At 41.8% G+C, this 14,520-nt stretch overlaps 1 protein-coding gene across 3 annotated transcripts in view; it reads left to right on the top strand.

The window, feature by feature from the left end:
* The window catches only part of LOC108133741 (dipeptidyl peptidase 4), a 225,790-nt gene that overhangs the window by 149,061 nt on the left and 62,209 nt on the right, over positions 1–14,520 (top strand). For all 3 annotated transcript variants that reach the window (XM_070278426.1, XM_070278427.1, XM_070278428.1), the window contains 2 exons: positions 1,022–1,146; positions 1,202–1,588. In XM_070278426.1, the coding sequence (XP_070134527.1) occupies positions 1,022–1,146; positions 1,202–1,588 (512 nt within the window). The remainder of the gene's footprint in view (positions 1–1,021; positions 1,147–1,201; positions 1,589–14,520) is intronic.

The raw sequence follows: 14,520 nt of genomic DNA, 5'->3' as shown, positions 1-14,520 counted from the left end.
GAAGTTGTTCTTTAAGATAAAGCAATAAAAAAAATTTCGATTTTTTTGAAAATAAAAAAGGTAAACTAAATAACATTGACATTAAATGGGGAAACTCCATGTGGCATCTAGGCATTGTTTTGACATTAAACTTATTTTCAATGGTCACATAAGTCATACCATTGACAAAATAAATAGAACTATCCGAATATTGTACCCTTTTATAAATCGCAGATCAAATCTGTCTAATCACAATAAGCTGACAATATATAAACAAATATTTTTACGCATAATGCTTTATGGATCTGAAATCTGGGGCTGTAGTGCCAAGACCCATACAAATAAATTACAAATTACACAAAATTAAATCTTAAAAATGATTTATAATTTACCATTTTTCTAGGCGAAATAATCGATGCACTCATCTCTTATTCAACAAATAAATTCAATATACAACATTTTTTAATCGATCATCCGCGTGCTGACAGGTGCTTCCCTTCCTAGTATTACGCTAGTAAACACAAAGTACCAGTCTTAGTTTTATCTTAGTTCTTAAGCCTTTTTTGAGCCAAGTTTTTTACCATTTTCTTGGTTTATTAAATATAAATAAAAATGAACAAATAAATATTAAATAAACAAAATAATAGAATATTATAGTTGTAAATATAGTTAATAAGTCTAAACTCTAAGTAAAAAAATGGTTACCTTTAAGCAAAATTGAAAATGATAGTGGAAAATAAAGAAGAATTATTAAATTGAATTGAATTAAGTTCTATGCTATTTTTATTATTTCTGGGGTCGGGCAAACCATAAATTCGGTGGAACAGACCCACAAACTCTGTGAGCTAGCCTCGGCAAATTGTTGCGAGCGGTAAGCAGAAAAACAGTTCGTTACAGAACATGTTACTTTTTCGGAAAAAAAATAGTACACTGATAAAATAGAATACTAAAATCTTCCTGGCTGAAATATATAAATAATAAATATATAATAAGGTTCATAAATATAATTGTATATCAATTAAATGAATTTAAATTTCCACAGGTGATAAAAATATTGTGCTGGGATACCGTAAATCATATTGTTTACTATTTAGCCACTCAAGACAAAAAACCTGGCCAGCGACACTTATATTCTGTCAAGGATCCTGTAAACGATGATACGAGAAAGTAAGAATCCAAAAAATAAAGTTAGAATTTATTTATATATATTTATTATTATTAGAATCCAGCCACAATGCATAACATGTGATTTAGGAGAGGCCCTTTGGAGTAGTCGTTACTATTATACAAATTGTTCACATTTTGATGCGTTTATTACACCATCATTAGGTGCTGCAACTAGCTATGGAATTGATTTCTACATTTTAGAATGCCAAGGTCCAGGTCTGCCGGTATCAGGAGTGCATATGCAAAAAACGCATAGCCTTATTAAAATTCTATACGATACCCGGCCCTTTTATACGGAAAGGCTCCAAAAACTTGCACTACCAACCCAGCGTTCGTTTGAAATTCCATTGCCACATGGAGGGCGTGCCCAAGTTCAATTACTTCTCCCACCCAGCTGGAGAGAAGAGCTTCGGGATGCTGCTTTTCCGGTTATTGTTGAAGTGTATGTAGTGTTTTTTTAAAATCGTTTTTAATTACCTTTTTAAAGCAATTATTATTTTTATATGACTTATAATCAAATGGAAAAAAAAAATGTAAATGTTTATAGACATAAGAAAATGATGCGTCTATTGAAAAAAAATTTTCACACTTATTATATATTCACACATATTTTCGTGTCATACAGCGATATGTAACCGGCGATAACACAGCCACACAAAAAAAAATATTTTTTCGGGTCTGGAGGTCAGAACAAGTTTTTTATATAAATTTTTTATTTTATTTTCCGAGCGACCCCAAAAACATATGGTAAACACGATCTGAGCCCAGAACTCGGAAATAAAAATTTTATCAAGTTTTTGAGGTTATGTCGTAACCCTGACATTCTGGAGTTCTTTAGACCTCGGATTCGGATTCAGCGACCCTGAAAACATATAATAAACATGGTCTGACCCACGGACTCCAGTATAATTTTGTATGTGGTTTTTTGAGATTATGTTAGAACCCTGACGTGCTGGGGTTTTTTGGACCTCGGATTTAGATTCAGCGACCCCGAAAACATATAGTAAACATGGTCTGACCTCCAGACCCGAAAAAATATTTTTTTTTTGTGTGGCTGTGTAATTTATTGACATCGAGAAACACCCGTGAAGTCAATCGGTTTCACCGACTTTTGGGCACCTCTATTTTCGCTTTCCGTCAGATCTTTCCGCGTCGCCCGCTTCCGTGAAATTCGATGGGCCACCTGCGTCTGCCATCATAATCTAGCGCTCTCTCGCGATATATCTCGGTAGCTCCGCAGCATCACGCCTTGAGCCACGTCCCAGTGCTTACTTCGTCTAGCGGTCTTCTAGCCTTCAGACATACATATCCATATATCGGCTGTTGCGGTTCTTCGAAGTTGATAGCGCCGCCCCTGTAAAAACGCCCGTGTAGATGCTATTGTAGATGCTATAATCGTATAATTCGTAATTAAATCTTAATTCTATCATCTCACTTTTCGAGCTTCTCGAGTGTCAAAGTAGAAAAGAAAGATTAGGCAAGTGGTTACAGGCTGACTTATCAGATATATAACACCCGAGCTTAATCTTTTGGTTTCATTTATCGTAACATCAAATCATTTTGTATCAAATTAAATCTAATAAATTAGCGCCCGTATCAAAATCGAACCTAATTGTGGATCCCTAACTCTAATTGCGACTACCCGTACACACGTATATTAAAAAATTATTCAATTTAATTAAAATTTGTAGTCAACAATGAAAAGAAAATGTATCTATGTATTGTTTTAGAATAATATTTAGTATTTAAAAATATTCGTTTATTGAAAAAGTTCGACCAAGCATCTATGTATTTATAATTAAATTTGGCCAAAAACTAAGTTCAAAGAGTACCAGCCATGCATTTTTTGCAAGAGTGACGACCAAATCGCACGGTTTAATAATGTTTACGAACTATTTACCGACTTCAAAAAGTACGCCAGCCTGCGTCGATCTGCTTAATCAGCCATAAGCAGCCATGCTTCTGACTCAAATGTAAACACCTGTTTCATTGCGCTCTACAGAAATATCTGCTGGAGAATTCTACAACGGAATCTCAGCTCAATATCAATAGTATTATCAATGATTAAGCAGGACACAGAGGGGACATCTCATAGAAACAAAAGTGTTCCTATGGCGAGTTCCAGCGCAGCGGGTTCCAGCGCAGCGTTGGGGTCACAAAAAAATACAACATTTTAAAATCACCTTAACATTGCCGCAGTTCGTAGTGTATCCCGCTGTAAAAATTTCTATGATTACGGGTTATACGGCATATTGGCAGGCCGCGTAGTGGAACCCGCTGTAAAAAGAAAAAACATTTGAGAGCGAGTTCCACGACAAACGGCTAGCAGATGCGGGAGGAAAAGAAAGAATTATGTTTTTAGAACGTAACATCTTTTGATCGATGAAAGTTTGAAACGTTCGCATCGAACCAGTTTGAGAGCAAAGAGATCAGAAATATCTTCTACTATCTTTACTCTTCAGCTCGGATTTAGCTATGGATTCTCGCTTTTACTTCAATACTTCAATTTTTACTTCAACTTTAAGTATCAATTAATCCACTTGGAGAAAAGCCTAGATGGAAAGCGCGCGGTCCTTGTCCTTGGGGTCCAGAGTTAAATTTTATGAGTGAGGTTGTTTCCATTTTTAAAAAGTAAGTTTTAGTTTTTTGATTATTTTAATAATTTATTTTTATTTTTATAATTTACTTTTATTATTATATTGAATTGCATTCTATTACAATTGTAAAAATAAGTAACGGACGTTTCGGATGACAAAATGACGGACGGACTCCCTTCAAATTTTATTTACCAAACATAATTTTTAATTTTTTTTCCTTAATACTACAATTAAAGATAAATAAAAACAAGAAAGGCAAGCTTACATCGGGTGGAGCCGAAGTTGATATACCCTTGCAGTTAAAACCGGATATATATCGCAAACATCAGATATAGTTGTCCGATCCTTATGAAAATATCATAATAAAACCAATTCATTACAATAAAAAATCTAAACATAAGGAAAGGTAACTTCGGGCGGAGCCGAAGTTGATATACTTTTGCAGTTGAAACCGGATACATATCGCAAAAATCTGATATTGTTGGTCGATCCTTATGAGAATATTATAATATAACCCAATTTATTGTAATAAAAAATCTAAAAAAAGTCCCAAGTCTCAAAAATACCAAAGTTGGTATTTCTATCAAAAACCATTTCGGATCGTTCAGTTATATGGCATCTATAAGATATAGTTAGCCGATCGTTATGAAAATTAGTACGTTGTATAACTTTGCCAAAAATAGCACTCATGCCAAATCCGAAAACTCTAAAAACACCAAAGTTATATTTCTAAAAACACCATAGTTATACCATTTGCGATCCATCAGTTATATGGCTGCCATAGAATATAGTCGGTCTATCCCGGCCGGTCCGACTTATATACTGCATGCAAACGAAAAAATAACAGCTTCTACTCTTACATTTCAACCCGCGATACCGCAATGGATAAATTGGCGTTTAAGAGCAATCCGGCTCTGACCGCTGAAAACACGGTTTGCTCACCCGCTCTGGTCACTTCGACTCGCGCTTATCAAGGGGAACATCCAAAAAACAAAGGTGCAAGCCAAGACTGAAGAGCACTTCCGAATCGTGCCCAAATATCTGGGACAGTGCTCAGAAAAACTATTACACATACCAGCTGAAAAGCAGTAAGTGGAAGTAAAGGGAATCAAACCTGATATTACCGCCGCGGAAATAAAAACCGCCCTTAAAGAAAAGGGCTTCGCCGCCAAGAATGTTATTAACATTCTAAATGAAGATAAAAAGCCACAACCCCTCTTCAAGGTCGAGCTCGAGCCAGAAAGCAGGTCGCTGAAGAAGAACGAAGTCCACCCAATCTACAACCTGCAATATCTTTTGCATCGGAGGTCACTGTTGAAGTGCCACATAAACGCAACGGTCCAGTGCAATGCACTAATTGCCAAGAGTATGGACACACCAGGTCTTACTGCACATTTCGGGCTGTCTGTGTAGTCTACGGGGACGCCCAAAACTCCGCTTTCTGCACTACAAACAAGGACAGTACCGTGAAGAAATGTGGAAACTTCGGAGGCAACCATAAGGAAAACTATAGAGGATGTATGGTGTACAAGGAGTTAAAGAGTCGCATGCGTCAAGCGACCGCAACGCGCAACCAAAATCCACAGAATGCGTACATTGCGTCAAAAATTACGCCAGATGTCTTCTTCGCCAAAGCTGCGAGGTCCTCATTCGGTCCACTAAACACCACCAACGGCTTCTCCTATGCCGATGCTCTACGATCTGGAAGGGAAATTTCAATTCAGCCTAACCCTCAAAGCGCCCAACAGGTCCCAGAACAGCCACACAGCAAAACTGAAACTATGAAGCTTACCCTCTGTTGTAGGCCAGACGCTACAGCCAAAGCGGACGATCGACGACGGCCGACGAGAGAGAGAGTGCATAGAGGGGCGAGCGCGGATACGCTCTTCGGTGCGGGTGCGCTCTTCAGCGCGGATGAGCTCTTAAGTTCAGCGGAGAGGCTGCGCAATGGCCCCTCACCTAAACATCCCGTCCCCCTTGCAATCACTCGGGTTGCAACAGATCCCTCGTCGTTACGGCTGGTGACAGGCTCCGGACACGACCCATCTTAAAACGCTGCTCTGGGCCACTGGCAGCCCGTCCTGGATCTTTAGGACGCCCGGCTGCATGATACGCGGGTACATATCCGCGCCCAGGACAACGGAGATCGTCGCTGGCAGATGGAACCGTTCATCCGCCAATGTCACGCCTTGGAAGTGGGCACGCACCGCCTCGCTCAGCTCTTGGAAGCCACGGTGGCTGAAGAAACTTTTTTCGTTCCCCACGCTGGTAGTGGGCAAATGGAATAACGCCGCTAGCGATGCGTACACGGGTCGATGAGGGCCCCCGGTCGAAGATCCGGGTCCCGGTGTCAATGCGCACTAGCGCAGTCGGCGCAAAACGGCCAGTGGCGGAAAAATGCCGAGGAGTTGCCGACGAGCGCCGGGAAGTCGATGGCCGTGGATCGGCTTGTGAGTGCCGGAAAGTGGCGGACGAACGCCGAGAAGCAACCGAACCGCGCCGGGAGTTGGCGGACGACGGCCGAGCGCCAGCTGAGACATTCCGTATTCTGTCTCCCGCGCTCCGTGACCGGTGCTCCCCTTGACGTGGCTGGCGCCGAGCCCGCGGCTTCTCCACGAGGTGCAGAATTGAGTGGTGATCCTGACCACACGTCCTACAGCAATCCCCACGCGGACACGATCCGTCGAAGTGCTCGTGGGGCAGGCAGCTGGAGCAATACCGGTTCACGAGAACCGCCCGGAGCCGCTTCTCGGCACTGAGACGCAGAATGCGCCGACACTTTTTCAGCGGATGGATTCCACTGCAGACTCGGCATCGGTAGGACTGAGTACCTAGAGTACATCTGCTCTCCAGTGACTGGGCGCTGCGCGGACGTGGCGACATCGTGTCGAGTGTGACTGGCAAAAATATGATGAAAAAACAAAACAACGTTATCAGAATTGGTGTGAATAACGATTTGGAACTATGGGCAGAGAGCTACGAGACATCATAATGAACAGGAACATTGGAGCGGAAGAAATGCATAATTATTGTGGGCAGGCGGACGCTTTCATCGAAAGATGCTCGACCTTAGCTACGGGCCGCTTGACACCGCGTCAACCATGCCTAATCGCCACTCATTGGACGGAAGGTTGTCCTCCTTGATGACCACCATATCCCCAACGCGGAGATCCCTCGTAGAAGCTCGCCATTTATTCCTCTTATGGAGCTTGTTGAGGTACTCTTCCTTCCATCGCAGCCGAAATTGCTGCTGAAGAGCCTTCAGGTGTTGCCAGCGGTAAATCATTATTTACCTGGTATTCCCCTTTATCTGAGGTTCAATCGTGGCGAGAAGTGGGCCTCCCACAAGAAAGTGCCCGGGTGTAAGAGCCAGCAGGTCAGCGGGGTCTTCGGACATTGGCGCGAGTGGCCGCGAATTCAGGCACGCCTCGATCTTCGCCAGGAGAGTAGCCAGCTCCTCAAAGGTGTATTTCCGCGTGGCGGTGGACTTGTAGAACAAGGTCTTGAAGCTCTTGAACCCTGCTTCCCAAAGGCCCCCCATGTGGGGAGCTCCCGGAGGAATGAAATGCCAGAGAAGCTGCTGGTGACTATAGGCACCGGTCACAGCCCCTTTTAGGCTCTGGAGAAAATCGCGGGATAGTAGAGCAGCTGCTCCCACAAAGGTCTTCCCGCTGTCGGACTGCACTTGACGGGGGCATCCTCTCCGGGACACGAACCGTGCGAAAGCCGCCAGAAATTTTTCGGTCGTAAGGTCCGACGTAGGCTCTAAATCGATGGCCTTAGTGGAGAAGCACACAAACACCAACACATAACCTTTTGTGATGAGACAGGCCCGCCCCGTATAGTTTTTTATCTCGAACTTCTCAATTACTTCTGCTTTCTCAATTGCTCCAATTTCGACTTATTTGACAACCCAAACTTAAAAATAAAAATGTTTCAAAAAATCTTTTTTGATTTTTGACCGAATCAAATCGATTGCTGCAGAACGCGACTGCCTAGCTCTCAATCGTTTTCGCTCAAGCCTAGCTGCTCGCGTTTCTGCTAATTCCGCGTTGTGCATCCGCATTGCTCTCAGCCGTTCAGTCTCCCGAATGGAGGCCCGCTCTTCGTCAGTCATATTGGAAATGTTAAGTCTTTTTGCTTCTGTATTGCGAGTATGACGACCCAAATTCGACTTCTTGGATGGCATGACTTCGTTTCTTATGACTTCGTTTCTAACTGACATTTTGATAGATTGATTTTTATACCCTTGCAGAGGGTATTATAATTTTGTCCAAAAGTGTGCAACGCAGTGAAGGAGACATCTCCGACCCTATAAAGTATATATATTCTTGATCAGGATCACCTCCTGAGTTGATATGAGCATGTCCGTCTGTCCGTCTGTCCGTCTGTCCTTCTGTCCGTCTGTCTGTTTCTACGCAAACTAGTCTCTCAGTTTTAAAGCTATCGTCTTGAAACTTTGCACACACCCTTCTTTCCTTTGCACGCAGTATATAAGTCGGAACGGCCGGGATCGGCCGACTATATCCTATAGCTGCCATATAACTGATTGATCGGAAATGGTATAACTTTGGTGTTTTTAGAGTTAGAGAGTTCAAATTTGACATGAGAGCTAGTTTTGGCAAAATAATACGACATGCCAAATTTCATAAGGATCGGCCGACTATATCCTATAGCTGCCATATAACTCAACGATCGGAAATGACCCAACTTTCGTGTTTTTGAAGATAGAAAGCTGGAATTTAGTACAGATTCTATTTTTGGTCAGTTGATCCAACGTACCAAATTTCATAAGGATCGGCCGACTATATCCTATAGCTGCCATATAACTGAACGATCGGAAATGACCCAACTTTAGCTGCAAGGGTATATAAACTTCGGCTCCGCCCGGAGTTAGCTTTCCTTTCTTGTTTTTTTTAATTTATTTGTTACGCAGCCGGGTATGCCGGTATGTCGGCACCCAGTACGTTGTTCACCCCAAAGGAAAAAAAAACAGTACCAAACAAAAAACACAATACGGCTACTGCGGCGGCGAGGCTGAGAATGTAAGCGACACAATCACGGATTTGTAGTGGAATGGCGTTTTATATTTGTTGGCTTAAAGAAAATTTTATTATACCCTTGCAGAGGGTATTATAATTTTGTCCAAAAGTGTGCAACGCAGTGAAGGAGACATCTCCGACCCTATAAAGTATATATATTCTTGATCAGGATCACCTCCTGAGTTGATATGAGCATGTCCGTCTGTCCGTCTGTCCGTCTGTCCGTCTGTCTGTCTGTCTGTCTGTCTGTTTCTACGCGAACTAGTCTCTCAGTTTTAAAGCTATCGTCTTGAAACTTTGCACACACCCTTCTTTCCTTTGCACGCAGTATATAAGTCGGAACGACCGGGATCGGCCGACTATATCCTATAGCTGCCATATAACTGATTGATCGGAAATGGTATAACTTTGGTGTTTTTAGAGTTAGAGAGTTCAAATTCGACATGAGTGCTATTTTTGGCAAAACATTACGACATGCCAAATTTCATAAGGATCGGCCGACTATATCTTATAGCTGCCATATAACTGAACGATCGGAAATGACCCAACTTTCGTTTTTTTGAAGATAGAAAGCTGAAATTTAATACAGATTCTATTTTTGGTCAGTTGATCCAACGTACCAAATTTCATAAGGATCGGCCGACTATATCCTATAGCTGCCATATAACTGAACGATCGGAAATGACCCAACTTTCGTGTTTTTGAAGATAGAAAGCTGGAACTTGGTACAGATTAAATTTTGATCCATCCTACCAAATTTCATAAGGATCGGCCAACTATATCCGATGTTTGCGATATATATCCGGTTTTAGCTGCAAGGGTATATAAACTTCGGCTCCGCCCGAAGTTAGCTTTCCTTTCTTGTTTTTATTTAATTTTATCAGTTATTATATATATTTCCTAAAATTGGAAACAGAAAATATATGGAAATATATGGACATGCATGCAAATACGGATAAATGTAAGGGCATGTGGGGCATATGTTGGCACAGTGGAGCGTTTATAAGTGGACTGTATAACTGGGGGAACAGAAAAGTTATGTGGTGTAAAAAATGACACTGATTCACACCGGCTGACCAATATTACTTATGCCTTCTTTTTGTCACCACACAATTTCACTGTTCACTTGCAAATTTTTCGCGGATTAATTGCACCAAAAACAAGAAAGGAAAGCTAACTTTGGGCGGAGCCGAAGTTGATGTACCCTTGCAGTTAAAACCGGATATATATTGCAAACATATAGTTGGCCGATCCTTATGAGAATATGATAATATAACCCAATTTATTATAATACAAAATCTAAAAAAGTCCCAAACCAAAGTTGGTATTTCTACCAAAAACCATTTCCGATCGTTCAGTTATATGGCAACTATAAGATATAGTCGGTCGATCGTATGAAATTAGGTAGGTCGGATTAGTTTGCCAAAAATAGCTCTCATGTAAAATTTTAGCTCTCTAACTCTAAAAACACCGAAGCTAAAAATACCATTTCCGATCAATCAGTTAGGATATAGGATATAGTCGGGCGAGCCCGGTCGTTCCAACTTATATACTGCGTGCAAAGGATAGAAGGGTGTGTGCAAAGTTTCAAGACGATAGCCTTAAAACTGGGAGACTAGTTCGCATAGAAACAGACAGACAGACGGACATGCTCATATCAACTCAGGTGGTGGTCCTGATCAAGAATATATATACTTTATAGGGTCGGAGATGTCTCCTTCACTGCGTTGCACACTTTTGACCAAAATTATAATACCCTCTGCAAGGGTATAAAAATATGTATGTGTGTATGTATGTATATGGATATACATATGCATCGACCGTTGGCAAGCGAATGGATAACGGAGAGGCCTAATATGGCGAGGAATATGACGAAGCCCACAAAACGGAGACGGATTGAAAAATTTGAAGAATTTGAAGACGAAGAAGAATAGAAAAACTCAAACTGCCGTTGTGTTGGAAAACTCGGACTAGGAGTTGACACGGAAGGAAAAAATATTCTTGCAGCAGTGTGAACGAAATTTAATGTTCGCTTTGTTCGCTGCTTACATGGGACTCAACTTATCTAAAAAACAAAAAACGCTACAACCAGAGCGGACGATCGACGACGGCCGACGAGAGAGAGAGAGTGCTTAGAGGGGCGAGCGCGAATGCGCTCTTCAGCGCGGGAGCGCATTCCAGCGCGGATGAGCTCTTAAGTTCAGCGGAGCGGCGGCGCAACGGCCCCTCACCTAAACACCCTCCAACAAAGTATGATGGAGCTTATGTCATTCATGAAAACGACTATGCAAACGCTTGTTCAAAACCAGAAAATAATGATACAGCTGCTCGTAGAACAACAGTCTAAATAATCTGTGCAGACTCTACGAATATCAATGTGGAACGCCACATTGGTGTCACACGGCATAAACTAGAATTGTCACAATTCTTGACCGAAAACTATATTGACGTTATGTTATTGGTGGAAATTCATCTTACAAGCAAATACAACTTTCATATAAGAGGCTACACAATCTACTGCACAGATCATCCAGATGGGAAAGCCCACAGCGGAACTGGAGTTCTAATCAGAGAACGCATTAAACACCATTTTCACAAAACGTTTGCAACAAACTTCTTGCAGACCATATCGATACAAATTTAGTCAAGCAACAGAATCCTTTCAATCGCTGACGTTTACTGCCCTCTTCGTTTCTCAATCTCGGAAGGACAATTTATGGACTTCTATAATTCACTTGGGGATCGTTTTATAGCCGCAGGAGACAACAAAGCCAAGCATACACACTTGGGATCACATCAAGTGACTCCCAAAGGAATCCAATTGTACAATGCAATTATAAATGTGAGAAATAAACTGGACTCTGATTCCCCTGGAAGTTCCACATACTGGAAGTCCCACATACTGGCCAAACGACTCACGCAAGCTCCCAGACCTTATTGATTTTGCGGTGACAAAAAACATTCTTCACAAACTAATAAGTCTCGGACTTATCATCAGACCACTCGCCTGTGCTTCTAACGCTTCTTCAAAGCCCAGAAATAACCGAACACCCCTTCAGCCTGACGACGCCAAAAACGAACTGGCTAACAAAAAGAACGTGAGTGTCCACATAGAACTTGCCCCGGAGTTTAACATGAAATCGGACATCTACTACACTACGGCCTGAAGGAAGTACTCGTTGCGGCAGCTAAAATCTCTACTCATGGGAAAGAAGTAGGCCGAAACAAATACTTCAAATCTAATCAGCAATTGAACAGCTCGAGCGAGAAAAGAGACGCACGTGTCATGATTGGCAAAAAACAGCAGATAACCAGACAACGACCTTCAAAACAACGACTTAAGGAAGCAACCCGATCACTCGATCAGACTCTTCACCAACAGTAAGAAATGCACAGCTGAGGTTCATCCAGAATCTCTCGCCAACAATCACAAAGTCTCACCCAAAGGCTCACCCAAATCTTAGCGCCCCCATTGAAACGACCACTCCTATAATAAACTCTTCGGGATGCTGGGCTCGCAGCGACGAAGACCGAGCTGAAACATCCGCCACACATCTCCAAAGTGTCTTCCAGCCAAACCCAGCCTCAAATTCAGTCCTCCTGCCAATAATTCAGCCAGAGTCTTGCCCTCAACTAGCTGCACCTTTATTCCGGCCGAACGAAATCGAAAAGTCCTAAGAGGACTAAAACCAAAAAAGGCTCCCGATGGTGACCTATTGACCCCAAAGATGCTGATCGAACTTCCAAAATGCGCTATAGAGGTCGTCTGCAAACTATTTAATGGAATCATTTATATTGGCTATTTATATAAGCCAATTTGACTTCCGAACAAACCACGGAACCATCGAACAAGTGAACAGAATAACATCCGAAATGCGCTCAGCCTTCGAACAGCGAATATACTGCAGCGCTATTTTCCTCGACGTATCTCAAGCTTTCGACCGAGTTTAGCTGATTGGGCTCATGCACAAAATTAAAATTTATTTGCCAACATACACCCACAAACTACTGAAATCATACCTCTACAATAGGGTCTTCTCAGTGAGATGCAACGACTACATTATCGAAGCTGGAGTTCCACAAGGAAGCGCACTCGGACTGTGTCTATATGTTTTGTATACTGCGGATACTTCGTCGACGATACCGCTATTCTTAGTCGCTTCAGATGCCCAACGCAGGCAACAACCCAACTGGCTAATCATCCAATCACCCAAGCCAGTAGGACTGGCGCATTAAAATAAACGAAAAAAATTGTAAACATATAACGTTTACTCTTAGACAAACATGCCCTTCGCTTTTACTAAACGGTATGCAGATCCCTCAAGCTAACGAAGTAACGTACCTTGGCGTCCACCTGGATAGACGAATTACCTGGCGTAAGCACATCGAATGCAAGAAGATGCACCTAAAACTGAAAGTCAGCAGCCTCCACTGGATCATAAACTTACGATCGCCACTGTTCCTGGACTCCTGATGTTCCTGATAAGTTACTACACTAATATTTAGTTCTAAAGACATTCTGGACGTATGGCTCCCAGCCATGGGGGAACGCGAGCAGCAGCAACATAGACATCATACAGCGCGCACAATCAAAAATTTTGAGAACTATCACTGGGGCACCTTGGTATGTTCGCAACGAAAACATTCACAGGGATCTGGGCATCCTCGCAATGAAAGACGAAATCCAGAAGAAAAAAAACTGTGTGTGTCAGACTCACGCACGGCAGAAGTGAAACTTCTAAGTTGGTTTTTCCATGCATGCGAGCCCTGGTTTAGATCTCTCTCCCCTCTCTCGTGTTGAATTCAGGTTTCCATATTGGTTTTTTTCAATCAATTTTATATTCCGATTAAAAAGCGTATTGATGACAGAGAGTACGCGATAAACCAATTTACCGGAGCTGTGTATTAATTACGAGCTTAGGGAATTTTCTATTCAAACCCACACGCTAACAAGGTTATGTGTTCAAAATCCGCCATTCGTGATGTATTTCATCGTACGTTTATGTGATATATTTATGCCCTTGCAGAGGGTACTATAATTTTGTGCAAAAGTGTGCAACGCAGTGAAGGACACATCTCCGACCCTATAAAGTATAAATATTCTTGATCAGGATCACCTCCTGAGTTGATATGAGCATGTCCGTCTGTGAGCAGAGATGTTATAGAGTAGAGACCATTGTAGTTCAAAAATAAGACCCTTAAGGGGTCGTGCTGTGCATATGATGTACTCTGATGTACTCCATGACGGTCTGATGTACTCCATATACATCCAGACATGAACCGCACTCCAGTATCGGACGGACCAAAGAAATGAAAAAGGTTTTGGTTATGTACGGTCTTATGATCTTGCCTCTATGATTCACAATTTTCACAAATCAACTTCAATAAATACAAATCAATTTACAGAAAGCTAAATTCGGGCGGAGTTGAAGTTGATATACCCTTGCAGCTAAAACCGGATACATTCCGCAAGCTTCAGATATAGTTGGCTGATCCTTATGAGAATATCATAATATAGCCCAAAAAAAGTCCGAAACTTTTATCTTCAAAAATACCAAAGTTGGTATTTCTAGCAAAAACCATTTCCGATCGTTTATTTATATGGCAGCTATAAGATTTAGTCGGCCGATCGTTATGAAATTTGGTAGGTCGGATTAACGACCAAAAATATACTCTGTACTGTACCGATCGTTATGAAATTTGGCATGTCGTATTTTTTTTTAGAAATAGCTCTC

The sequence above is a fragment of the Drosophila bipectinata genome, chromosome 2R (genome assembly GCF_030179905.1).
Source record: "Drosophila bipectinata strain 14024-0381.07 chromosome 2R, DbipHiC1v2, whole genome shotgun sequence".
In the NCBI taxonomy this organism is placed as follows: Eukaryota; Metazoa; Arthropoda; class Insecta; order Diptera; family Drosophilidae; genus Drosophila; species Drosophila bipectinata.
The sequence above is the reverse complement of the archived record's forward strand: the minus strand, read 5'-3'. Positions and strand labels throughout refer to the sequence as shown.